Genomic DNA, 27,573 nt, shown 5'->3' with positions numbered 1-27,573 from the left:
GTAAATCGGTAATTTGGATTTTAATCTTATAATTTATCAATTTGATTGTTTTAATATAGTCATTTGGATTTTTTGAATTAAAAACCACTAACTTGATCTAATCTTGTTTATATATTGATTATATCTCTTACATAGTTTCGAAAATAAACATATACTATTCATATCAAAATAAATTTTAAAAAAAAACAAAATGACATTTAACATTTCAAAATTGAAAACAAAAATCTTTTTTCCGTTTTATTTTTGTTTAGATAGATTTTATTGTATATAATATATCTTTTATTCATGTTATAATAATTATAAATAAACAATATTTGATGATGAATGGTCCTAAGCGATAAAAAAAAATCATATTATTAGATAAAAATCAAATATTGATAAATTATAATGATATATAATATTGTTTGATAAATATATTAAAGAATGTTGTATTTCAATATTACCTTAAAATGAACATCAATGTCAATTGCGCATATGTATCAAGAGAGAGTAATCAAAAGCTTCATCTCATTTCTGGAATTGACGTCTATTGTACGTGAAGGGAGGAAAGCGTTCCCTTCTTCGTCGACTCCTCGTTAATGGCGGTCACGAAGATCGATTCTCCGAAGCCTGGCACCAAGGTCTGGCTTTTCTCTCTCTTATTGACGCTTCAGTATGGTGCTCAACCTCTTATCTCGAAAAGTTTTACCAGGTTTTTCTTTTTCTTTCTATTTTTCTCTTTGCTCACGTTAATGTTATTGCGGATTACGGTGCTTTTGAAACTTCTGGCTTCGCTTTGCATGAGAATATGGTGAAGTGGGGGATGAGAGGTTGTTTTATTTGTTAATATTTGGTTTTTGAGTTGAATAAAGTAGCTAATATGGATAAAAGAGCTTTCACTTCGGTAGTATAATTTGAGCCATTTTGTCTTCGAAGAGAGGGACATATGGATTTTGATGTTATAAGTTGAAGAAATCAGTTTCCCCCCTTTTTAAATATCTTTTCTTGCCCTTATTTTAGTTCATTTAGTGATGGTTATGGCGAAGTTCTGAGATTTTTGTAATGAAATGATAGCTGGAACTTAATCTTGAATTTCATGATAGCTCAGAAGTGCAATAATCTAAAAGTTTTTTCTATTGTAAGAAATTGATTTTGGAGTCAATTGAGAACTTTTTTGCAACTCACCATTCTTGTCTTCATATTTTCTTCTGCATTTTGCAACTCACCATCCTGTGCTTCACACTTACATCTTGATGCAGCCGACAAGTTATCGTGACTTCATCTGTTTTGGCATGTGAGGTGGTTAAGGTAACTCATTCTTCCTTCTCCTTCACAATTAGTTTGTGGTTTATAGAACTGTTTTCACATGGATACTTATAAGCGTGCAGGTGATTTGTGCTTTGATTCTCTTAGCAAAAGATGGTACTTTGAGAAATTTATGCAAGGAGTGGACTTTGGTTGGCTCTCTCACGGCATCAGGACTGCCAGCAGCCATCTATGCCCTGCAAAATAGCTTGTTGCAAATCTCGTACAGAAATCTTGACTCGCTCACATTTTCAATGCTGAACCAAACAAAACTTTTGTTCACGGCATTGTTTACTTATATCATTCTTAGGTATTTCCTCATTTGAGCGAGTCGCTTTTCATACAAGTGTGTTTTGCATACAAATTGTGATTCATACGATCGTGTAAATCGTCTTGAAAGTTACCAAACCCCTACATGTTCAATTTTAGCTGTGATTGAAGTCTAGAGGAGCATTACCAAGCATTCTGACACTTAATTGATGTTATCAGTTTTTCAAGTTAAACTTTTGCTGATTAGAATTTCCATGACTTCTTGTATCCTCCTTTTTAGGCAAAAGCAGTCAATTCAACAGATTGGGGCCCTGTTTTTGTTGATAATTGCTGCAGTCCTTCTAAGTATTGGCGAAGGCTCGAGTAAAGCTGCTAGTTCTAGTCATCCTGATGAGATCTTATTTTATGGAATTGTTCCAGTGCTGGTGGCTTCTGTACTTTCTGGTCTGGCCTCTGCATTGTGTCAATGGGCATCGCAAGTAAGCAAAATATTTTCATGCTTATTAATTGTTTATGTCAGATATATCATTGTTTCCTTTCGGGTTTGCTCCATATGAACAAAGGTTAAGAAACACACCTCTTATTTGATGACGGTGGAGATGTCCATAATTGGGAGCCTTTGCTTGCTGGCCAGTGCATACAAGTCTCCAGATGGATTAGCTATCAGACAACATGGATTCTTTTATGGCTGGACTCCATTGACAATGGTACATAACTTTGATGATCATATCTCTTTAGGCAAGTACAGGTTTTCTTGAGTTACGGTTTGTCAAAAATTAATGTGAGGTTTTCTTGCCCTCAGCAATTGACTATTAACCTTACAGGTAAATTTATCAAACTGTTGTGCCATCATCACCAGATTCGTAACATACAAACTGAGTGCTTTTGTTTGGAAATATAATTTGTGTCATCATTCGCATTAAAATTAGCTTACTTACATTTTTCTTGTTTAAAACTTCATTGATCGTACATGACATCTCAATCTTCGGCACAGCATAATCTGAAGTGTCATGATGGCTTTGATACAGATACCTGTTGTACTCAATGCTGTTGGTGGAATTCTAGTAGGTCTTGTGACAACTTATGCTGGTGGTGTTCGAAAGGTAATTGTAGCACTATAAGCTGTATTAACACACATGTGACAAATTATCATGCTCTCAAGTCTTTTATCATCAACAATTTTTAGCTCTAAAAGCTTTGTGACTTGTTGCAAGACTATCAATCAACCTAGTACGGGCAACAATGACTGCCATTATTTATTGGGAGAAAGATTTAGGTTACGACTTGAAAGTAATCTTCTTATAAACACAAGTTTTGGATATCGAGTGTACATTAGACCCCCCCGCTTAACTAAATTCTTGCTACATACTGAGTGGCTGTTTACGGGTGCAATCTTTCTGGTTTCCATAATGGTTTACTTTTTTGCAGGGATTTGTCATAGTTTCAGCGCTTCTCGTCACAGCTTTGCTACAATTCGTCTTTGATGGGAAACCACCTTCTCTGTACTGCCTTGTGGCGCTACCGCTAGTAGTCACTAGTATATCAGTATACCAAAAATACCCGTATCGTGTTAAGAAGAAGGCTTCGTAGGTTGGATGTAATTTGATGCTACCTTGAATAGAGAGTTTAGCATGTCTTGCATTTATGGCATTGGTCAAGTAGCTCATATTTTAAGTGAAGATGGGATTTCTTCACGAACCAATGTATACTATATCACAATTTTAAAATGAACGAAATACCTTCTCACCATAATATATATCATTCAACAATTTTGAGTGTGGATGTTATTTTTTTTAAAAATATCATATCTACTCGTCGGAATCACGTCCCTCGAGCATGGAAAATGTAATTATTAATTAACAAATGATGATACAATACATTTCATAATTTAAAATCATGCCCGACACAAAAGGAACCAAATTCTTGCGTATTAACTAATTAATTAACAAATAATTTGTTCAATGAATTTTTGGTGGTCCGACGTATATAAATATGTACTATAAATTGTCGTTTCATTCTCTCCTCAAATTTCCTTAAATTACTCGAAACGCATTCAGATCTCATCATCATCATTTCTTCTTCACAATCAATTATAATGGCGGTGGTGTCACCATTAGCCAAGTATAAGCTCGTGTTTCTGGGCGATCAATCCGTCGGCAAAACCAGCATCATCACCCGCTTCATGTACGACAAATTCGACACCACTTATCAGGTTTCCCAATCTTGATCACAATCTTTCCAAGGATTCCTTGTTTCTTGGTTAACAACAATTTACCCTTTTAAAGTATATCGTGTAAAAGATAATTCATGCATTCTACATGAAAAAAGATATATGAATGTCCATTTGGAATGATGATCCATCTTTTTTCGTCATCTTCTAATAGAATATTTGAATTATGCGTACATATAGACACAAAACACTTGTTTATTATATAATCCCTGACCATTTGAATAATTGGTGTCGATTAATGATTTCGCAGGCTACTATTGGCATCGACTTCTTGTCCAAAACCATGTACCTTGAAGATCGAACGGTTCGATTGCAGCTCTGGTACTCACACTTTCTTCTCCATAATTTTTATCAAAGTTGATGCATCAAGTTTTGTCTTTCGAGCCGTTTCGAGAATATCTTTAAGGTCTCGTAGCCATCAACTCTGTACCACTCGTTTCATTTCATATGCTATCCAAGAAGAGTATATATATGAATTCCAGAAGAGATTTTCATATATCACATATTGTCATATCGTTAATGTTCGAGTTCTGGATGCTTATTTCATTTTTACAAAATTTTACTTAATGCTAACAGGGATACTGCTGGTCAAGAGAGATTCAGGAGCCTGATTCCAAGCTACATCAGAGATTCTTCAGTAGCAGTGATTGTCTACGATGTAGCTAGTAAGTTATTTTAGTTGCTAAGTCGTCCTCCCGGTTCCATCCATAACCCGTGCTACTCACCAGGAACATTGGAAGTCTTCTTGCAAGAGTTTCCATGATGCAAATTGTTCTAAATCTTCTCGCTAACACTTGGATGCAAGGTGTTAGTGTTACTGATTTTAATCCAGTATCAATTTTTGCAGACCGACAGTCATTTCTGAATACAACGAAGTGGATTGAGGAAGTGCGGACAGAACGTGGTAGTGATGTCATTATTGTTCTGGTAGGGAATAAAACTGATCTTGTTGACAAAAGGTGAGGAAGTAAATGTAACTTCTTTGTCATGTACTAGTTGTTGGTTTGATGATATTTTTTTTTATTATGAATCAAAAGGCAAGTGTCAATTGAAGAAGGAGATGGAAAGGCTCGTGAAGTTGGCATCATGTTTATAGAAACTAGTGCTAAAGCTGGTTTTAACATAAAGGTAAACAATTTTAGATGCTTGAGAAGCTTATTTTCATACATTGTTGTGATTCTCGAAATCCCAAAACTTTTTGGGGTGATAATTTTTCATACATAATGACGAAGTAAATTAAAAGGTTTGAAAAATTGTATCTATATGCCTAAATATTCATCCGTGTTCACTTTGCCATCTAGTTCTAAAGACATTCCTTGATCTTGTAATAATACTTGTTCTGTCAGAGCAGTTTCCTTTTTTTTTTCTTCTAAAAGTCAGTTTCTTGACGCAAGTTGTGATTCTTTTGGCGTGTGCTTATTGATTCAAACTGTATTGCAGCCTCTGTTCAGGAAAATAGCCGCAGCATTGCCGGGAATGGAAACTCTTTCCTCAACAAAACAGGAAGACATGGTGGATGTGAATTTGAAGCCCACCACTAACACATCACATGCAGAACAACAGCGAGGAGGCTGTGCATGCTAGAAAATATGCTCAGTTCGAGTCGCATCAAGTTCATATGCACTTGGAAATTAATAAAAGGAGAATTGGGTAGACAGATTGTGGCAGACTTACTTAAGATGGAAAATCAGAACATGGGAATTTTTCAGTATGTTACTAAATCTTTTGCTAACAGAGTATCAAGCTAACTATCATTGAGGATGTGATGCTTCACTAGTTCCATCTGCAGCCATCTCTCTTCTTCTTTTCTTTTTTTTTTTCTATTTTATAGAAGGTTAACACTAATTACATAATTTCCCTCCTTCAACTTGACACCTACTCATTTGCGTTGAGGTTGCTGAATCGCATGTCATTATTTTCATATATCTACATTTACACGCCTGAACCCGTGCCCTAAAAACAAACTCTGTTTGGCTGGTCTGAAGGATATCTGTCGTTGCCTTCAGACAAAGGCTAGTACGTAACTCGAGTTATTTGCACCAATTATTTCACATCGAAGTGCCGTCGGAAACACTTTTTAGATTTCATATCTTGACAAGCTTGTTTGACAAATTATGGGTGGCCAATGCAAAAAAATTCCAGCAAAAACCATCATTTACTTATCTGGGCTGGTCGCTACATATAAATCACATGCTGTATAATTAGTTATTATTATTGATGTAACACAAACAGTTGATAACAAATAGTAAGAATGTCAGAATTTAAAATGCAAAAACAAGTTAAAGTTACATCCTACCCATCGACAACCCAGTCTGAAACTAACAGAACCTTGAAATCTGAAATCAAATAGTTCATGACTATGTTAAAAGAGCTTCTCAATTTTATACAACACACAAAAGTTCAAAATTCTTCGTCATTCATCACAAACATATTAAGTCAAAACAGGAGGGTCATAAAAAACTGTAACCACTCGTGTCAAGATTGGGAAGTTGAAGTACTTCAAATTGTGAAAAAAACATTGTATATGTATTACCGTTGCACATTCTCCAATCATTGTTCACCACTCCCCCGAATCCGATCCAATTTCAACAAGAAGATTCACAAAACATAGATCCCGCTATACACATCTGGTCAAAAAGTTCCAAACCCATCATTACCAAAGCTGTAGCTGCATCAAATCCAAACTGCTTTGACCCTTCACCATCTCATGTGCGCCAATTACTTGCTTATTCTACTACTGCTGCCATCCGTACTGCTGGTTTCTGTTTCCCCCCATTGGATTTGAGCCTCTGCCGCCTGAAACTCCATATTGACCACTCTGCGGATAATTAGGGGGAGCTCCGTATCCGCCTGAAGCTCCTTGAGGGCCGTTAGCAGGGGCACTATTTCCAGCATATGGGGGCCCTCGTCCATGCGTGGGATATGGCCCACTATTATATGCTCCGCTCTGACCTCCACGATCTTGGTAATATGAACCAGTGGCCCCACTTTGGGGGTATCTATTAGGTCCACCTGGTGGACCACGAGGTTTTCCATACTGATTATGACTAGGAACAGCAGGCAGAGGAGGCTGAGAATTGTTAGTTGGATGACCAGGACCAGCCCAGTGTTGTGCATGAGGTTGCCCCGTCTGTTGGATGGGAGGCAAGCGAGTGTGCTGTTGTGGATGCTGTAACTTCTGTCTTTTGGCAACTTCTTCGTTTTGTCGCTGCTGCTGCCTTTTTTTCTTTGTCTGGAATTCATGCGAGGAATCATATTTTGGCAAACTGCATCATAAGACGTTAGCATAAGAAAAAACATTGCACAAATTCAAGCACGTTAGGAAGCAAATTAGAGTAGCAATACTACAAGCACAACAGGGGCTATCGGACATACCTTTTTGGATCACAAGGTAAGGGGTCGGTCCAAAAATATTCAGCATCTAGGGCATCCTTTGCTGATATTCTCTTTAAAAATTCAGGTTTAGGATGGAAGATATGAAATCAGTGAAACATATAAATGTTCAAAGTAGAGACCAAGAACTTGGACATAGTGCGATATGATTGAAAATGGAATCCATCTATCACAAATCGGTTTTCATCATTCCAGAACAAATGGGTTTGACAACTGATTAACATAATTGTTAAATAAAATGATAAAGCTCTGAATTTAACAATATGCTTGATACTCCTTTTGGGGGTCAACTAAAGTAAAAAAAACAGAAGCGAACAATTTAGATCTTTTAAAACGACTAGTAAAATACTGACATCCATATCATAAGTTCAAGAAGGTGTCCTAGAAAATTTAAGTCGTACTCTTTTAGAAGGAATAATTATCCCCATGTCTGATTTCATTTCCTACTCGCTTATTATAATAAACAGAATTTCAGCATGTATCAATTTCTATCACATGGCAACAGTAACCTGCATCTCCATGCTCTCAGTCGGAAAAGTTTAAGATGATATTGTTCCCTAATGGTCCTGATCAGTCCCTTCGTACAAAAAAGAAGTCAATTCTAGTTGCTTCTTCTGCCTGGTCAAAAACTGGTATTCTGTTTTATGGTGCAGGGGTTGGTAAGCAAAGGAGCCGACGTCAAATTGACATGGAGTGAAGCAATGTCACCAACAACTAATTGGCTCAGGCGATTCTTGTTGTGGGGGTCAGGTTGGACTCGCCTATGCAGAGATGGAACTTGCTGATATAGCATGGCAGGATCAACCATTCTTGCTTTTTGATGGATCAAGAAAACAATTCCCCATATAGTTAGCCTTTTATAGCAATTTTAATCCAAAGATAAAGCGTGCCAAAGGTGGCTAGCCAATACGAATCAAGGGTTCAACTGCAGGCATTTTTGGGTTTCGAAAGAAATGTGGGGGTAGGACAGGACTCAAGGGTTCACCTGCAGGCCCTTTAGGGTTTTTACCTTGTCAACAGCCACGGCTTTACGTCAAATCCTTGTCCATTTAAGGATTGTCGCATATTGACTTTCTTACTTAGTTGATCATTTAAAATTATATTTTGCAATCTAAACCTTATTCATCAGTTCTTATTTCTTATATTGTTCAATTCCATGAATTTGCAGTTAAAACATTGTGATCACGTCAATAACCATATTACATCTATCAATCACCCAAATTGTATCTCTATAAATTATCTCCAGCTGCAGGTAGAATCTCTCAATCAGGATGTCCGCTTATACAATTTTGTTGTTTCAATCCTCGGTTTTGTAAAAAATTAAAATTAAAGACTATTTGGTTCGTCAGGTAAATCAAGCCCACAAAATGAGACATAAATGCATGCAATTATATTTGAGAATATTAACCATGTTCATAGTCAAGCAAATACCTTAGCCGGATCTAAAACCAGCATATTCTCCAACAACTCCAGAGCATGACGGTCAAAACTGAAGAGGAGATGATCAACCACAACACATATAATTACGCATAAAAGAAGCTATGTCCTTCATAGGGTATTCCACAACATTAGAGAATATGCTTAACTGTCTAAAAAGCTCTCGAGTTCGCCTTTTCATTTGACGTGCAGGCTTGAACTTGTTATACCAGGGGATCTTGGAAACACCAGGCCAATTAACCTCATCAGGGGTCCCACAAAGTTCAAATATCTTATTCAATTGTTCAGGCTGTGACAAAAATTTGAAAATAAAACCACCCTCAGGTTAATAGGGGTTAGTTTTCAAAAGTAAACGAGCAAGCAGATTTGAGGAGAATGATACACATTTTCGACAAGATTTCAATTTAACAAATCAATTTCAAAGACTAGTAGAGGGAGATGATTCAGGTACATCACAAAGATTGCCTGATAAAATTTCAAACATGAATTATCTTTAACTCAACAAAGCAGTTATTTTCAGCTTGTCTTTCACTTTATTTCATAGGTTAAATGTATATCTAACCAAGAAACTGGAACTTGGCACGCCTTGAAATGAAAGAACCGTGTAGCAAAGAGAAAGCAATTTTTCGACAGGCATCTAAGTAATGCTATGGGAATGGATCACATAATTTCTTAAAATAGGCCCCCATGGAGAACCAGAATACAGTTCTTTTTCAGGTTCGAAACAACAATAACAAATTTCCACCAGAATATCATCTCCATGACAAGAAGCTCTGTATTCATCACCAACGGAAGTTGCAAAGACTCCATCATTATGATCCCAACAAATATATCTTGTTCCTCCAAAATTAAGAAATTGAATTCTGCCTCAAATTATGCTTCAAGTTTGCAGAACACTTGGTTCAACCTTGACAAGCAGGGATTGTAAAAAAAATCCTTAAGGCTTAAACATCCTCGTATTTTCTTAACAACATCAAACTTGTAAAGTAGGGTTTGTTAAGAAGTGTATGAAAATCCCCCTTATAGATTTCTTATAGGGCTGAAAATTTTACCTCGATTATGTAAAGAAGAAACCCACGCGAAAAATTTAAAATGGATTGAGCATATTAAATGGTAGATACAAAATACTATGTGCAATGAACAAGAGCACTACATTAGAGAAACAAGGGAGCTAAACTCTATGTTTCATGCATAATCGCTATGAGAACGCAAAGAGTCTGTTCATGAAATGCTAGTATTTAACACCAACTAGTTGCAATCGGAGGAATAATATGATGTTTATCGACTATGCTTTCACAAAGAACTTTGTTTCAACATGAATCTCCATTCAAGAATAACTTGAAGACTAAGATTTACCAGATTAATTAAGACTATGACAAGTAAATTAGAAGTGCGAGAAACTGACACTGATTTAGATCAAAACAAGCATATAATCTTCTTTTACTTATTATAATACTAAACAAAAACACAGTAAAGCCTAACCTCATTTTTGCCAGGTAGAATTGGTTTTCCATACAAAAGCTCAGCAAAGATACAACCAACAGACCACATGTCAACGGATGGACCATATTTTGTGGCTCCAAGAAGCAACTCTGGAGGTCTGCATAACGATTGACGTAAATGACACACAAGGTATTATATAGGTTAATGGTAAATATTAATTTCCAACTGATAATAAACAACCGACCTGTACCACAAAGTAATGACCCGATTTGTCAGATTAGCATTGTGGTCATTGGAAAATGAACGTGCAAGTCCAAAATCTGCAAGCTTCAAATTTCCCTCGTTGTCGATGAGAAGATTGGAGCCTGCATAGTGGCTATCCTGTGAATTTGGTGCATTTTCTACATATTAAAATTCACACATAGCATAAGTAAATGCAGGATAACCTTTGATGTCCCTGTGAAGCACTTGATTTACATGACAGTAATGAAGACCAGTAAGCAGTTGCTTCATATAACACTGCAAACAATATTCAAGTAAACTTTCCTGTGTTCAAAGACATAATGCTAAATATTTCTTCCATGTAGGAAAGCTTACGGTACTTTTATTTGCTCAATTGAAAATCTCAACCCAGGACGATCAGCAAGGCCAGTCAAGTCATGGTCCATGTACTCAAATACCATGTAAATGCTACCTTTATACTTATTACCATCTGCAATCCAAAAGGAGATGCATTCCCTAAGAGCAGACATATACTGAGATGGATAAATATAAGATAGAAAAAATTATGTTACATACCAGGGTTTCCTTGCCCAACCCCTTCACGGCCTTGATTTTGTATTTAGTGTACATGAAAGACGTGAGAAGACAAGCATAAAAACTCAAAAAGAAAGGAAATTTTTACTAGATAGAGGAAAAAAAATACCCGGAGATGTCACTATCTCTTTCAATTTAATTACATTGTCATGCTCTAGCTTCTTTAGAATTTTGATCTCTCGGATGGCAGTAATGGGAAACTGCAGAGAAAAGCAAAGCTAAATATTATAACAGAACTAAATTTGTCAATGATACGGCAACAAATAATTATTTATGAGAATAAAAATACCCCTTCTTTTTCATTATCCATGCGTATCTTTTTTAAAGCAACAATTTCTCCAGTGTCCTTCTCTCTAGCCATGTATACTTGTCTGGAAAACAAAAATGAGAATTAAGAAGCAAGTTAGCGAAACAGACAAGAAAAACTGAAAACAAACTAATCATTGAAGCAAAGTACATTAATTATCTCTAGTGTGATAAGCTTGGATTGTAACAAGAGTTTTTCTTCACAACAGAAAACATACAATCAAGGAGGTTCTCTCAACAAGCAAATGGCCTCTTTCACATCTGATTACAACAGTTTAATGTTCAGGTAGGACTTCGTTCTGTCCCACGGGTAAGTTGGAATTGTAGTTATTCTTATTTCAATGCAGGACAGAGAACTTATAGAGTTTGAAATGCCGTTGGACAGGTCTTAAGTTTGCTCTTGAGTGCTCTATATTCTTTTTGCCTTGGACAAAACAGAATAAAAGATCCTCGTAACATTTAGAATGAGTATTGACTCTTTTTCTTCTCCACGCTCAACAGTATCTATATTGCTTTGAGATCTTGACTCTCTTTTCCGATTATGTTATTCTTCAAATATATTTGATATGATTCTCGATTTCTCTGTAGTAGGGATTAGGGAACATAAAAAAATAATCTGTAACCGTCAATACAGAAATTCTTGTCTCGCAAATTAATTTTAGAGAGTAAACCACAGCAAACACACAACCAATGATCAGACTAAACATCAACATACGACGAAACTGGAAACTGAATCCAAGTAAATTATTTAAAACAGAAAGAAAGAAATAAAGAAAATGGACATTAGGGCAAATACACAGCACTAATGCCAAAGACAAACAATAAAAAGCAATGGCCTACTGAAAAAAAAAATCAGCTTTTTCAAGATTAACTAATTCAAAATACAAAAAAACGAAACAAATTCTAAAGACAAAAAATTGAAGTCTTACCCGTAGGTTCCTTCCCCAATCTGCTCAAGTTTCTCGAAACATTCCACGCTTCGAGAACCCCACGACGGCGAGTCCTCCACGTTTAGCTGATTATTTGTCGCGGCCGCCATTACATTACAATTTCTCGACTCTCTTTCAATCTCAGGCTGAGATGAATGGTATCGGTGGCCACCAACAACGTCGGGGCTCCTTCGATTTGAATTTTGATTGATAGCGATTCAATCCCGACGGGTGGGCTTTCGGGTTCGGTACCAGCCCACCGTTAATTAAATAAACAAATTTAATAACCTAACGAACACCACTTTGCAGCATTTTACATTCCGACGGGTGGGCTTTCGGGTTTAGTATCAGCCCACCGTCTTTTCGCTAACTCCCCAATTTGATTTATATTTAAATAAAAAAAATAATATAATTATAGAAATTAATAGCTAATCATATCAGATTGTAATTTAAATTTGAATGTTGTGTTTTATATAATGAATTTGATTTATATTCAATATATTAATATGTCTTACTATAATTTGAAATTATAAAATAAAAAAATAAGAAAAAAACAAACCAAAATATCATTGGTTTAGATATTATTTTGTTAACAATAATGTAATTATATCAAATATATAATTTTTAAGAAATAATGAATATTTGAATATAAATAAAATGGATATTAATTTATAGAAAATAATTTATCATAATTGAATATATTAATATGAGTATTTTTCGTAAAAAATAATTAGTGTCACAACACGATATCAAATTTTAGATTTCAGATAATCAATTTAATGAATTCTGATAATTTTTAATTTTCTTATATTTTTATTTTTGAGAAAATTATTATTATTATTATTATTTTGGGCAAGGAATGGAATGTAAAAAAAATTAGGGAGGCGTACGGTGGGTTGACTGTTTCCATTTGGGCGGCTCGGCTGTTTGCTCACTTTCTTAGTTACTTCCTCCGCACTGCGTATTTACCCCCCTTTCATATCATTTTCTTTAACCTAATTTAATCGCTGGATATTCCTTTTTGATCTCACGACGAGTGATAGTGTTCTGTTATTAGAGCTTTTGTTGGATCATGTGATGGCAGAGACTCGGAGATATGCACTCAATGCCCAATTAGGTGATCTTTCCTCCGGACTTCATTTTTTCTGTAAATTATTTGTGATTCACCATTTGGAGTTTGAGTTCTTATGAAGCACACAAGTTTATCGATTAATTTCACGCGCCTGTCTGTTTTTATTCAAAATTCCTGACCTTTTGCCTTTTTTATTTAGTGTGTTATCATCTGCATTAAATTTTTCATGTTCAAATTTGCTAGCAAGACTAATTTTATGATGTATGAATCATGTAGGGTTTAATAAGGGTTGTCATAGCTGTCTAAAATAATAAATTATGTTTTCGATGGAATTCATTTTGCTGCTGCAGCCAAATGCTTATGATGCTCTCTGTGTTATCTAGTAATCTAACACTTTAAAGCTGTTTGTTGTTTAGCTCACACCTTTTCATAACCAGGAGACTTTCTGCATGTTAATGGCTTTATAGTGCTCACCTAGTCTCTGGGAACTGCAAGAAATTTAGAGCCTCATAATGTGCATATAGTGTTAGTTCTGTCTCAATTGCTTTATGCATTCCAATTACTACATTTTGTTTCGTTGAAAACCTGGATGACTTTAACTGACTGCAATTTAACAATTGAGATTTAGAATATCAGATTGAGTGCACAAGTATGTAATGTTTCTGCTGTCAGGGAGAGAAAGATATAGGCGTCCATGAATTTTTTGATCTGAGAGAGAGAACTAAGAAGAAGTATGAAAATTATCTTAATAATATGAATCCCCTTGCATATTATGGGAATGTAACTTGACTGTTTAAAAAAGGATAGATCATGTGTAGCCTTTGCCTTTTCATGGTGATCCATATGTGAAACTTACATTCCTTTACCACCCCTTTACCCTCTTTTATGCATTCTTTTGCTAGTATGTCACACAGAACTTTTATTCTTTTCATTCCATAATATAAGTTGCTACGTTTATGCAGATATTGATCAAATATTGTTGGAAGCACAGCATCGCTGGCTACGCCCTGCTGAGATTTGTGAAATTCTTCAAAATTACAAACGGTTTCGCATTGCTTCAGAACCTCCTAACAGACCCCCAAGTGCGATTCAATTGTATTTTACCTTTTGGAATGACCAGTTTAAAATCAAATCTGTGATTGGAAAATGAAATTTAATTACACGTGATGAACAGGAAATTTATTGTAACATTTGCTTTGTTTCATTTTACGAAAAATGTGATGGCTTTTGATGAAAAGCGGATTCACCAGTCAATCAAGTTAAACTGCATTAGGGAATCCCCTGCATACACTCCATAGCAATATAACCAATAAAAACTGGAATAAGAAATTCACTTAAACATAACAATTTACTAGTAATCAAACCATATGTCTTCATCTTCTATTGTTCTCCTTCATTCAAAAGGAAGTCATTCCGTGTTTTTCTAATGGTTATCTCTACACTTTTGGTTATGATGGACTCTTGGTTGTTTCAGTAAAAAAGATGTCAACGTCATTTAAGAAACTGTTCGTCTGAGAGGGTGTGAAATTCATTATGTATCAGGGGATGTGATCATGTAAATAAGTAGTGCCAATTACAATATTTATATATTATGTGGAATATCCGGCACTTTACTTGGTTAACACGACAACCGTTACAAGAATCAGAGAACCATTTTTTTCTTGTGGAAAAGTTCCATGTAACCAATTTTGTGCGTGATTCTTTGATTCTTGGTGAAAGTGGTGCTAATTTCCTGGTTTAATTTTGTTCTTATTTTATAGTTTCTAATCAGATCTTTGATGGAAACACATTGTGTTATTTCTCTAATGATGTGATGCTTTTACTTAAATGTTCTTTTATCTTTGGATGAGGTATATGTCATTTATCGAAACAGCTTAATGGCCTGTACAATGGAACACAGCATGTGTACTGCATGCCAGTTACCATGACTTTATGAAAAATTAATTACCATTTTGGGTACATCAAAAATAAGAATTAAAATTTGACTAATCATGTTCTTTATTCTGCCATTAAAGGATCATTATTAGCTTGAAACAGATAACTTTGCCTTGATGCTTCGCTTAATTTGTGTTCTATGACTCACCATGTTCTGATCTTTGCTTTTTTAAATTAGTGATTACTAATTATTTTGTTGAACTACAACTTCATTTGAATGAAAATTTGCATCTCTTGGAGGAGCTATGTTCAATAGCTGCCATTCTTGTTTTGACCATCTTTGTGATTCTCTCATTATTTTTTTCTTTAAATTCTCTTTCCATAAATCAACTTCAAATAGGCTGAAATTTTTTTAGTGAGATTTGGTTGAAGTACCTATGGGTCTTTCATGATCATGTGTTGTGGAACTTCAACTCTGAACCTGTTACAAAATATGTTAAATATAGATTTATCATTAGTGCTAACACAGAAAATCAAAAGAGAGCTTGATTGGATGGTTAATCAGTCTCAATATTCCTTTATTTTTATTGTTATATTATATGTATTCATGATTGTTTCACCTTTTGGTCAGGTGGTTCTCTCTTTCTTTTTGACCGAAAGGTACTGCGGTACTTTCGAAAGGATGGACATATTTGGAGAAAGAAGAAAGATGGGAAGACTGTAAAGGAAGCTCATGAAAGGCTCAAGGTAAATTTTATTTGGTGACACTTGTTGAATGACTTTCTATTTGTGGGCAGGATTCCAGACATTGTCATCGAAGTTTGCTGCCCCTTTTATTGGCAGATTATTTAACATAGAAACTGAAGCGTAATAAGATATTTGAAGAGCCATTCTTGTTAAAAAGTTTTGTTGGATTTGACTTCTAGAAGAAATTCATTTTCAGGCTGGAAGCGTCGATGTGTTACACTGCTACTATGCTCATGGAGAGGAGAATGAAAATTTCCAAAGGCGTAGCTACTGGATGCTTGAAGAGTAAGTTCGAATCATGTGCATATCAAGTTCAACACCCAATAGAATAAACTATGGTTCAGTCAACTATCCAAAATGGCGTGATGATTTTGTTTGTAGATCCTTAGGCTCCACGCCCTTGTTGGGATGAGCTGTGCTCTCTCATATAGTTTAAAATTGTTTTATTATGTCCTTCGGGCTTCAGCACTTCCTTAGGTGACCCATGGTCGAGGTGAAGTATTAAACTGTTTTACAATATCATATTGCTGTGATTCTTCTTATTATTGTTATTTTGTCTAACTTCTTCTTATATGTTTTCTACATGAACTACACAAGCATTAAAGTTTTTCGTACAGAAGTTTTTACTTTTTACTTATTTTCTTATCATTATGGAGCTTGCTTGTCAGAGTATGATTTCTTTTCATATGACTGTTTTCTTTCTCAGGGAACTGTCTCACATAGTTCTTGTCCATTACCGGGAGGTAAAGGTAATGATTCTACAATACCTATCATTTTTCATTTGTTAGGTCAACTCTAGTACAATATTACAGCATCGGTCTTTTGTGCGCTACAGAAATTTGATCATTGAAATTAATTTTGGGTAAAATGGGAGAGAGATTTAATTATCAATAAAAGATTTTGAATGTATTCAATGTGACTTTAACTTTGATAAATATGATTTTTCTATGTATTTTTCTTTTGTTTATTTTCTTTAATTCCTGTCCTCCTTATTTCACAGTGTTCTGTATTGTTTCTTTTATATCAACTTTACTTTCATCCCCAATACCTAATTTTGTATGAAGAATGTATTTAATTTCCTAGCATGACTTTACTACTGCAATTTCCTAAAAGTCTGTTGTGTTTGTTTTCTCCTCTTTCCCTAGGGGAACAGAACAACTTATAATCGCATCAGGGACTCGGGGGTTATTTCTGATTCTGTCCAAACTGTAGAAAGTCTACCCAATTCAGAGATAGACAGTTCTGTTGCTTCCGAGTTTCAACCTTACGATTATCAAGGAGCATCGCCAGTCACATATACAACAAGCCTTAGCGGTTCTCAAAATACGGAGCATGCAGATGCTGAATCAGGTTTTGTTTCTGGACATTTATCATTTTGTTAACCGTACATTTCTTTAATCTGTAAATTGTGAAGTTTCTCATCATTCTCTGTATCAATAAATTTTGCTATTGCAGCATACCGGCAGCAATCAAGCCCCGGATTCCAGTCTATTCCGGAGTTAAAGTCACCTGCAGTGCAGAAGATGGAAAGGGGTTCAGTCCCTTACTATCCGATCCTTGCATCAAGTAATGTCTTGTTGTCCTCTCCTCATTACACCTGTTATCTGGTCATAACCATTACTCCTTTGTCCGGAACTGCATCTGGTTTTTCGGTGTCGTTTGGCTGTTTGAGTGGTTAAAATATAAATTGTTTTATAAGTATTTGCTAATATTCATCAACTTTCAAGTAGTAGTGATTAATTGTAAAGTCAGAACTTTTTATTATTTTTTGTCAGTAACAGTTTTATATTTCGACAGATAATTATCAAGGACAATATTCAGGTACTCCTGGTAGGATTGGATTAGTTACATACGGAGAAAACGATGAGAGACCTCTGGATAATGGTTTGACGTATGAGCTTCATCGAGACCTTGAGCATCCGTCTTGGGAAAATATTGGGGGAAGCGATGCTGGTGGTTATAATTCTGTAAATATTCAGCCTTTACTTCCTACAACCCAACCTGGTACAACCAGCATGATGCTTGGACAAGAAAATGAATCGCTGAGGAAAGTTTTGATTGGTGCCGCTGGTGAAAGGCAGGACTTTGGAGGCTATTTTGATGGCTTGGATGCATGTCAGGTATTTAAATATGAATATTTGCACGTTCATTATGCACCATAACTCAGTTACAGCATTACATCATGATGTTTACAACTTTTTTTACACTATTTCCTGTGTCCGCCCCACCGCATCCACCTATGTGATGTGGCACAACATTTTGGGGAGGAGCATGTGATGTGGAACAAGTAGGTTTGGTGAGAGTTAGCAAGGAAGACCTTGTGGATGCATAAATTATGAACGGGATTTATTTCTGTTAGATGATTGGAAGTTAATTCAAATGGCATTAAACTGCCCTGTGGTTTGTTCCATCATATGGTAGCTTCTTGTAGAAAATTGCCCCATGATTCAGGATGTAGGAAATTTTTTCTGCATTAATAAGCTTCTGTGTGAAGCAATTCAAATTTGTCCTTTGGATACATCAACTGTAGCTGGAAAAATAATCCTCTCAACATCGAAGGGCATATCTGATGCTATAATGTGTACATATTCACTAAAGTTAAATTCTCTGTGAATGCCGTGTTTTGATGATAGCATCATTCGACATCTCTAACAGCTTTTCGAATTTTCCAACTTTAAACAGATTTCTGATGTTGATTTTATAAACACGTCTAAGTGGTCTATGGATAAGAAGTCCCTTCAGAGTTCTGAATATGATCTTACTTCCAAACTGAATGATATTCATCAAATGCGACTGTTTGGCAATACATATCTACCTGAACAAAGTAGACATCCAGTGGAAAATGATCTTCAGATACCAGCTTTAAATGCTGTAGGAAGCTCTCTTACGTCCGTGTCTGACGGCAACCTGAACTTAGAAAACAAAACCATCCACTCAGCCTTAAAACAACCTCTTTTGGATGACGTTCTAAGGGGTGATCTGAAAAAGATGGACAGCTTTGACCGTTGGATGAGTAAAGAACTCGGCGATGTGACTTTGACAAGAATGCAGCCTGATTCTGGGGTGGACTGGGAGATTGTTAGAGCAGAAGATGCAGTTGATGATTCTGGTATCTCTGCTCCCGTTCCCACAGAAAACTACCTCCTTGGCCCGTCTCTCTCCCGAGACCAGCTTTTTAGCATTCTTGATTTCTCGCCAAATTGGGCACATGCTGGATTAGAAATTAAGGTTTGGATTAATGTTACTCTTTTGTCCTTTTAAATGTCGCTTACACCATTTACTCAAGTATATATTTAAACATTTATGTCTCTGACACTATTTACTGTATATATTTAAATTTTTACTGTATACAAATGCATGAAGATTTCAGTCATTTCATATTCATGTTCAGGTGCTGATCATGGGTAGATTCTTGAGGAGGCGAGAGGAGATACAGAATTACAAATGGGCTTGCATGTTTGGTGAACTGCAAGTTCCTGCAGAGATCATTGCCGATGGTGTTCTCTGCTGCTACACTCCTCCACATGAGATTGGAATGGTGCCTTTTTACATTACATGTTCTAACCGGTTGGCATGCAGTGAAGTGCGAGAATTTGAATTCCGGACTAGTGTTATTCAAGATATAGATCTTGCAGATATAGGAAGCATCAGCTCTGTGGAAACTCTTCTTCATATGAGATTTGAAAAATTATTATCTCTCGGGCCATTGACCCCTCAAGCCTGTACCCAAAGCAGTGCTGCTGAGACATCCAATTTGTGTAGTAAAATCAGCGGATTGCTGAAGGATGATTTCGAGTGGGAAGAAATGCTATACCTTACTAAACAAGATGAATATTCCGAGGATGGGATAATGGATCAACTGCGACAAAAACTTTTAAAGGAGAAATTGCATGTTTGGCTTCTCCAGAAGGTTACTGAAGGTGAAAAGGGCCCTTGTGTACTAGATGATGGTGGTCAAGGTGTGCTGCATTTTGCAGCTGCTCTAGGTTATGACTGGGCTATACCACCCACTGTGGCTGCTGGGGTTAGTATCAATTTTCGGGATTCAAATGGATGGACTGCGCTTCACTGGGCAGCACTCTTTGGCAGGTAGGAGTGATAAAAATCTACTAAGTTAGTCTTACAATACTTCTGCTGCTTTAACCTTTTTCATACATGCTTCCTTTACATCAACTATATGTTGTCTGTTTTGTTGTGTGTTTGCTAAGGATCCTCTAAATTTTATAAAGCATCTGGGTTCAACTTTTCATGAGTATTATGTTTTAAAATTCTCTTTCTTATTTTTAGTAATCAGAAATCTGTGTTGATTTCAGAAGTCGACTTATTATAATTGACAAACTTGTATTCTTTCCTCTGGTAACTTCTTGCTTCAAACATCTGCAATGTCAGGGAACGTACTGTGGCTTTCCTTATCTCCCTTGGTGCAGCCCCAGGATTATTGACGGATCCCACCCCCATATATCCTTCGGCAAGAACTCCAGCAGACCTAGCCTCCAGCAATGGGCACAAAGGCATTGCTGGTTATCTTGCAGAGTCTGCCTTGAGCTGCCACCTGTCATCACTCAAGTTGGATATGAAGGAGGGTAATAGTGGAGTAAAAGATGTAGAAACAGTTTCGGAGAGGATTGCAACTCCATATCGCATTGGTGATTTACACCATGGACTGTCCTTGAAGGACTCATTAGCTGCTGTGCGTAATGCAACTCAAGCTGCAGCTCGCATTCATCAAGTCTATAGAGTACAGTCATTTCAGAGAAAGCAGCGGAAAGAGAGTGATGATGGTGAATTTGGAGTGTCAAACGAACGTCTATCATTTCTATCTCGAAAGGGAAACAAGGTGGGGCAGCATGAACCTGCACATGCTGCTGCAGTACGGATACAAAACAAATTCCGCAGTTGGAAAGGCAGAAACGATTTTCTGCTAATGCGGCAGCGGATTATTAAAATTCAGGTGTTATGCATTGTCCCAAACGCTACAGCTTATGATTATTTTTAATGTATTTCAATCGATTGTTAAACAAATTCGCACACAAATTCTAACTTTTGGCTTTTCTGGCAAAAGGCCCATGTGAGAGGACACCAGGTCAGGAAGAACTATAAAAAGATAATCTGGTCTGTCGGAATTTTGGATAAGGTGATTTTGCGTTGGCGACGAAAAGGCAAAGGATTGAGTGGATTCAAACCTGAAGCACCTACTACAGGCTCAAGTATGCAAGAGACCGAATCAAAAGATGAATATGATTTCTTGAAAGAAGGTAGGAAGCAGACAGAGGAGAGGCTGCAGAAAGCCCTTGATAGGGTAAAGTCAATGGTTCAGTATCCAGAAGCACGAGATCAATACCGCAGGTTGCTCAATGTTGTTTCAGAAATGCAAGAAACAAAGGTACAACAAATCTTGGTTTGCTAACTTTTGAATGATATTGGAATCATTCATGTAGACTTCACATGGAACTAATAAAATGCATGGACATATGACCATCTCATGACTGATTATTGTGTCGTACTGCATTCTCACATGGTGTTGAAGTGTGATAACTGGGCAAATTATAGACATTTCTTAAGAAATACATGTAAGTTGGATATGTATTTGGTCGATACTTTTGCCAAACAAAAGTAGTTTTGGGCCCATTTTCCATTTTCTCGTCACCTCTTTGGCCACAATGTAGCCTGCAAATGTGATTTGTATTGCTGGCGTAATGGGTAAAGATTTGGTGCTACTTGCTATACCTTCTAGTTTCCAATCCTGCAACATTACATACTGCACCATAATTTTTTTTGGCCCCCAAAAGAGAGGAAGAATAGAACAAATAAAGAGAAATAAATTCGAGTCAAAACATGGAGAAACATTAAATGATGATCAGGAGGGAGTTTTTCATTGCATTTCCTGTTTATCTAACTTGAGTTGGATCGTGTACTGATCCAATAGTGGTAATAGGGTATGAATGTGCTGCACCCACATGTCACATGTGCGTGTGTTTTCTTCTGCCAATTGATGTTCAAAGTTCGGTTAGTTGAGATTTGAAAAGAAACAGGCGTCATTTAGTTAAATGAAATTGTAGGACTGTAAATTTTGCTACATTAATTTATCTGCAGACACCAGACAAGTAAATTAATATCTTGGTAAGATTGGGCCTGTGTCTCTGCAACTTTGCATTCTAGCATAACTTAGAATGACCTGATTTATCCTGCAGGCTGCGCATGATAGCATCATGACCAATCCAGAAGTTGATTTTGACGACGATCTTATTGATCTACAAGTTTTGTTGGAGGACGATACCTTGATGCCTACAATATCTTAAATTTATTAATTCAACATATTTTTCAGGTAAAATGACAGTTGATATTTACTTTTTAGTGAACTATGGGATTGGGTTGCACAGTTTATTTTTATCTTGTAAATCAGAGTTGATAGTTCATACAACCTTTAACTGTATGTCAAGAGTGGCAAGAAGTGATGGTAAAGTTGAATACTAGTGGAGAACTGTTATTTGATACAAGTGGTAGCCCTAATGTGAAAACACAACCTATTTATATGCTATTAAAGTTAGATTATTGTATGTAATCTTTATTAATGTGAACTTTTATTCATAATAGCATATGTGACAAATATAAATAACTATTGTATTTGAGGAGATTCGCAATCATGAACGAAAGTCCTCCAATTGTTGGTTGCAAATTTCTCACCGATTGTCTTTTGTAGTTTGCCTAAAAACTCGATTGGCAAATGCTGCATCGTTGATATACTCCCTGGCCTTAATATATGCGGGCGAATAAGCATTCACCATCAGCTTTTACGAACATTGTTAAAAGTAATTAAATCTCAGTCGGTGGAGGCCGTTGATTTTGCTGACACTGACTAGTAAGTTGGATTCAATGATGATGACTGCTGAGAGAGAGACAAATTCGAGCATCCACTTGTTTGAACTGATCAGCTCCTGTAATGTGTGGCACGTTCATGCTAAATTCGATACGACTTGTTAAGGCTAATGAACATTGGACCGTGGCATATCATACTCATAACCTTGATCCTACCTGGTCGTCACCTTGTTCAAGTGAAGCTGATGGCCCCATGCTCCATTCAAGGAGCGATTGAATAATATATTCCTGTGTCATGATGGGCAAAATAACACAATAGCAGACCAATTTCAAGTAGAGGCGGAAATTCGTACGGGTCACCTAAGTCTCAAGCTGCACATTATTTCTGTGAATAAAGGAGTAGTTTGATCACAAAACACAACAATATAAATTATACAAGCATCACCCACACTGCATTTTCTCACCTTATTGAGTAAAGTACATCACAAGTCACCTCAGCCTAACATATTAGAAAACTATCCCGTTGATTGCAACATGGGAGAAATGAAGATCGAAAATTGAAATAGGAACAAGAAATGAAATGGGCTCAAAATAGGAAACAGCGTCTCGTGATGAACTTGGATCACCTCCTCTCATTTTGGGGTGCCAGCAACTAGTCTTTCATAGAATAGAATATAACCATGATCTGTATTACTCGAATACTCGTGCACTGATCCAAAGAAAGTCTGAATGGCGGACTCCTCAATCATCTCCACATTTTCATCGTCGAAGAATAACCAATGGTTGTGGCTTTTCACAAGGCTGACATAATGCCCATGATTGGGACCACTCCCAACATGGACAACTATGGCAAATAAAGAATACTCAGCATCTGCATCTTCAACAGTGTTACTGAGCTTTAGTTCAATAGGGAATACAACACGATACGAGAGCTTCTTGTACCGGCTGAGCTGTTCAATGTACTTGAATCTCTTCAAATGGATGACCAGTATGTGAGGAGGCTTTTTAATTTTCATTCTCTTTTGGGCCTCTTGCAAGCTGAATATTGATCAAAGCTTATTTCATGGATGACAAAAAAATAAATTAAAAGTTTCAAAGACAAAACATCTGCTATTCTACTGCAGCTCCAGCATCCACTCCAAACCTCAAAAACAAGTGATTACGTTTACAAGCCCATTACCGCAATAATAGTCGAGGAGGTTGAAAGTGAACTTTCAGACAATAGGTAAAAAAGTTTGTAAGATCATTTAATCTAATTAATAAAAGACGAATAAAAAAAATAGTAAAAACTATAAGAAGCTATTGAAATAACCACTTTACTGGAGACATTATTGACTTGGCTGCTTCTCTCTATTGGGAAATGCCAAGAGTCTACAGATATAACAGTCAATCTTGTGATTCCCACCAATTTACTTCTGTGAAACGAAAATATTAAACCTATTTTTTTTTTTGCTGACGTAAGGAATTCTAGGATGAACAAAGTTTTTTACCATTTAGATAGCTTGACTAAAGTCTAAAGATCAAGGTATACCAGATCTAAACCCGTCTTTACAAATGTAATATAACATCCAACAAAAAGGTAACAGAATTAATCCCAACGCACACCAGAAGCCATAATCTTTGAGTAAACTATGCCTAACCTGCAGCATTTGTCACAGAAGAACTTGTCCTCTGCATTTAAAGTTTCCGTGGAGCTAAAGTTCTTCAGACAGCTAGTAATAGAACTGTTCTGTTCTATATCAAGGCTCAAGTCAAGAAATGTTTCGTCTCTTGCTGTCACTGTCTCACAGCAGAGACATCTTGTTTCATTTGTCAATATACCCTAAAAGGTTACAGAAACCTGGGAATAAGAAAAGAAGTCTCCACAGAGCCTGTAACGCATTTAAAGCTTACGAGCTGCATGATGGTGAAAAAAATGAGATCACACAGTAATGATTAAAGCAATATCAGTCAATAGTTTGTCATCACAGAAGAGCCAATCGTAAAAGTAAAAAAGTGGTGGAAATCCCCCTCTTTCAAACAATAAGGATGGGTTTTCAAGAGCAGGTTAGCATTGCATAATGTTCACCATACACAAAACAGAAGTAGTAGATTGAGGATGAATGGCAAATCAAGGCACCTGAAAATTTTTGTGCACCCAGGTGAACAAAGGTTCCTTTTGAGCACCATTGGAAGACACACTTTTTGGTCCATTAGCAATCTTTTCAGACGGAGAAGAAGTTTCCTGATCAACCTTTGTAGCTCGGGATTCCTTCTCCAGTATGTCAACCAATTCATTCAGTAAATAGTTCAAAAATTCATGGGCATCCTACAGAAGAAAAATACGCACAACCTACACTGATTTCAAATTGTCGAAAGACCTCTTGACTAGAGTGCAAAATGTACCAAAGTATCAACATATATGTAAATTAAGATGTCAAGGAAGATAAATGGTATGGATTGTAAGCTATGGCACAGAAGTATTTAAATGGTAAGAGTGGTTGTGCAAAACATGAAAGCTTAAAATCTAAGGCATAACATGCTAAACCAAAGAAAAGGTTGGAAACTAAAAATACCACAGTTGTTTGGAAATCGCTATCTTTAACTCTCCTTGTTAAAAGATTATTTATCATGTTCAAAATAACCAAGCTTTCCCGGCATATGATCATCGAACTCCTATGAGAGTCAGCCAGTCAGGCAACCATAATTAGCCAATAATAATTAATGCAATCATCAGAGTATGTGTGTAAGGCAGCCATCTAAACCCATAAGTTGCTCTTTTCATCAATTTCAACAATCACATAAATCCACACATCTCGACCACAACCGCATAATACATTCTGCCAATCCTCTCAAAATGTAGTTTCCTAAAAAGATTCAATGCTTCTTCCACAACCTATAGTATTCATCCAAGGATAAAACTGTTATAATATGACAAATATTTCAGTTAGGGAATAAAAGCAGAGACCTAATTTTACATAATACTTGCTGTCAGTGTCAACAGCTGACTAACAATGAGAAACGTGCCAATATCAACCCGATCTATATCTCGGTTTCTAATCCTCTATGGTTAAATTAGGGAAAAAGTCAAGAATATTTTTTAGATGCCGATGTTTTCTGCAACATGCGATCATTAATCAGTATAATTCACAAATGAGACAGTTACTTCATACCTGGTGCATGTAGCTGCGAAAAATTTCATTCTGCTTCTTCAATCTCTGTACAAAACGCTTTGGAGCAATAACACCTGTTTTTTTCTTTTGTGAGCTTATCTACAAATAAAAACAAGAATAATCATGTAAAGGGAAGCTAAACTGCTAAAGGCCAATTATTATATAAGAAGCTAGAGTAGGAAAAAACCGGCTTTTTGTAGGTTATACGCACACAATCCTTTCATAATTTACAAAACAACGTGATGAATCATTTTATAAACTTGTAAAATTTAAGAGTGGAGAAATAAAATCCAACGGAAGCCTTATTATGAACCTTTTGAATCATTCACTAGCAGTAAAAAATCACAAAACTAATTCTGAAAAACAGAAATTTAAAAAATTATAAAGAAGTACAATCAACAGAAGTAATATGTTGATCCAACTAGCTAATTCATTCAGAAGTTCTGCCAATTTCAATGATAATGTACCTGTACGAATAAGTCTGCCAAGCATGTCAAAAGATTTTCTTCAGCATCCAGGTTTTTGTTATTCGAATAATATTCTAGTAACTGTTCACGAAACGGGACACAGAAATAAAGAGCCTGCATAGAAATGAACGGTATTATTAAAAAAAATTCTAGGAAGTTCTTGAACTGTTGAATAAATAATAGGCTCTTCTTCAGCGTTAAGAAAAGCCCAAAGAAACACAAGACGATTTTTTTTTCCTTTTTTCATGTGGGGAAGAGCTTCTGTAAGTGGATTCAGCTAAATTTTGGTATTATTTTAATACACAGCAATAGTCGGTAATCAAGCGTTAACAAATCCACAGAAAGCATAACTTCGAAGCATTCCAACAACACATAAACAAATCTGCAGTTGGAAGACCTGAAGAACGCTGTTACAGTAGCAAGTGTTTCCGAAATTTTCGAGGCCAAAATAGCGTTCGCCTTCAGGAAATTGCTCTCCCAATGCTTTCTCCAGCTTCGAACCCGCAGCTCCCATCCGAACCTCACTCCTTCCTCTGCACTCAGTCACTGTGCATAACAAAGTTGGACTGAATTTTTTTTTTAGGGTTCAAAATTGAGAAATATTATTATTATCAATCAATCGATATAACAAAAGTGTTGGCGTCCAATTTGCATTTAAGAAAACTCGTGCGAAACAATCTGTAAATTTTGTCCTTTTTCATTAAATTCATGTTGCTAATTCCTAAAAAAAATAAATCCGTGAAACAAATAAAATATAATTGACATTTCGAAAATTGAATCGATCAATCATTTTAAAAAAAAAACTTTCTAAATATATTTGAACGCAAAAACTTATGTGAGATAGTCTCACGGATCGTATTTTGTGACACAGATCTCTTATTTAGGTCATCCATGAAAAAATATTACTTTTTATGCTAAGAGTATTATTTTTATTATAAATATTGATAGGATTGAACCGTCTTACAGGTAAAGATCCGTGAGATCGTCTAAAAAGACTTACTCATATTTGAAATACCCTGAATTAGACTAGATAAATGGGCTATTTTTGGTTCCCAGACCATATTAAACCAGATTGTGAATCATTACTAAATGGGCTTCAAGGTCGACCCACTGGAAATGAATTTACATGTCGCCAACTACTACTTTTTATTTTAAAAGACTAATTTGGGTAGAAACATATTTAAGCATCAAATTGGCACCCAATAAACTTCGATCAGTTAAAATCCTTCAAAATTAAGGTATTATTTTGTATGTCTCGTAACTTGGTTAATTAACGACAATGCCACTTCAAAATCCAGTTTAGGGTTTGAAATTAAAAGACAGTGAAATAAGAAAG

General features: G+C 36.1%; 5 protein-coding genes across 8 annotated transcripts; 3 read left to right on the top strand and 2 right to left on the bottom strand.

The window, feature by feature from the left end:
- Positions 1-468: 468 nt before the first annotated feature.
- On the top strand, positions 469-3,306 carry LOC140971002 (UDP-N-acetylglucosamine transporter ROCK1). The gene is made up of 7 exons (XM_073433027.1): positions 469-691; positions 1,239-1,287; positions 1,368-1,594; positions 1,835-2,033; positions 2,118-2,261; positions 2,583-2,657; positions 2,983-3,306. Exons 1-7 carry the CDS (start codon positions 579-581, stop codon positions 3,142-3,144), a joined length of 969 nt encoding a protein of 322 aa, XP_073289128.1. The 5' UTR covers positions 469-578; the 3' UTR covers positions 3,145-3,306.
- Positions 3,307-3,552: 246 nt separating this feature from the next.
- On the top strand, positions 3,553-5,566 carry LOC140971001 (ras-related protein RABH1e). The gene is made up of 6 exons (XM_073433026.1): positions 3,553-3,766; positions 4,035-4,105; positions 4,361-4,449; positions 4,632-4,743; positions 4,822-4,912; positions 5,225-5,566. Exons 1-6 carry the CDS (start codon positions 3,650-3,652, stop codon positions 5,366-5,368), a joined length of 624 nt encoding a protein of 207 aa, XP_073289127.1. The 5' UTR covers positions 3,553-3,649; the 3' UTR covers positions 5,369-5,566.
- Positions 5,567-6,142: 576 nt separating this feature from the next.
- Positions 6,143-12,456, bottom strand: LOC140970999 (cyclin-dependent kinase C-1-like). Its single transcript, XM_073433025.1, has 12 exons — positions 12,109-12,456; positions 11,163-11,244; positions 10,983-11,073; positions 10,856-10,885; positions 10,660-10,769; positions 10,504-10,576; positions 10,302-10,422; positions 10,097-10,214; positions 8,764-8,903; positions 8,609-8,666; positions 7,160-7,230; positions 6,143-7,050 (listed from the first exon to the last, which is right to left on the bottom strand). Exons 1-12 carry the CDS (start codon positions 12,216-12,218, stop codon positions 6,519-6,521), a joined length of 1,536 nt encoding a protein of 511 aa, XP_073289126.1. The 5' UTR covers positions 12,219-12,456; the 3' UTR covers positions 6,143-6,518.
- Positions 12,457-12,973: 517 nt separating this feature from the next.
- Positions 12,974-22,364, top strand: LOC140970996 (calmodulin-binding transcription activator 3). Of its 3 annotated transcripts, none has more exons than XM_073433020.1 (14): positions 12,974-13,069; positions 13,166-13,225; positions 14,143-14,262; positions 15,687-15,802; positions 15,999-16,087; positions 16,509-16,551; positions 16,948-17,152; positions 17,258-17,368; positions 17,600-17,922; positions 18,485-19,030; positions 19,194-19,891; positions 20,192-20,753; positions 20,865-21,185; positions 21,994-22,364. In XM_073433020.1, the coding sequence occupies exons 2-14, from the start codon at positions 13,186-13,188 to the stop codon at positions 22,099-22,101; spliced, it is 3,282 nt and encodes a 1,093-aa protein (XP_073289121.1). In that variant the 5' UTR covers positions 12,974-13,069; positions 13,166-13,185; the 3' UTR covers positions 22,102-22,364. The 3 variants fall into 3 exon arrangements, with proteins under 3 accessions (XP_073289121.1, XP_073289120.1, XP_073289122.1); XM_073433021.1 differs by having other exon boundaries at positions 13,032-13,050; XM_073433019.1 differs by having other exon boundaries at positions 13,006-13,225.
- A 604-nt stretch (positions 22,365-22,968) lies between these two features.
- On the bottom strand, positions 22,969-26,861 carry LOC140970998 (ubiquitin carboxyl-terminal hydrolase 4). 2 transcript variants are annotated; one of them, XM_073433023.1, is made up of 6 exons: positions 26,635-26,858; positions 26,238-26,351; positions 25,771-25,869; positions 24,738-24,926; positions 24,259-24,440; positions 22,969-23,656 (listed from the first exon to the last, which is right to left on the bottom strand). In XM_073433023.1, exons 1-6 carry the CDS (start codon positions 26,749-26,751, stop codon positions 23,251-23,253), a joined length of 1,107 nt encoding a protein of 368 aa, XP_073289124.1. In that variant the 5' UTR covers positions 26,752-26,858; the 3' UTR covers positions 22,969-23,250. The 2 variants fall into 2 exon arrangements, with proteins under 2 accessions (XP_073289124.1, XP_073289125.1); XM_073433024.1 differs by lacking the exon at positions 24,738-24,926 and having other exon boundaries at positions 26,635-26,861.
- Between the last annotated feature and the right edge of the window lie 712 nt (positions 26,862-27,573).

Source organism: Primulina huaijiensis, chromosome 2 (genome assembly GCF_012295235.1).
Source record: "Primulina huaijiensis isolate GDHJ02 chromosome 2, ASM1229523v2, whole genome shotgun sequence".
Classification (NCBI taxonomy): domain Eukaryota; kingdom Viridiplantae; phylum Streptophyta; class Magnoliopsida; order Lamiales; family Gesneriaceae; genus Primulina; species Primulina huaijiensis.
The sequence above is the reverse complement of the archived record's forward strand: the minus strand, read 5'-3'. Positions and strand labels throughout refer to the sequence as shown.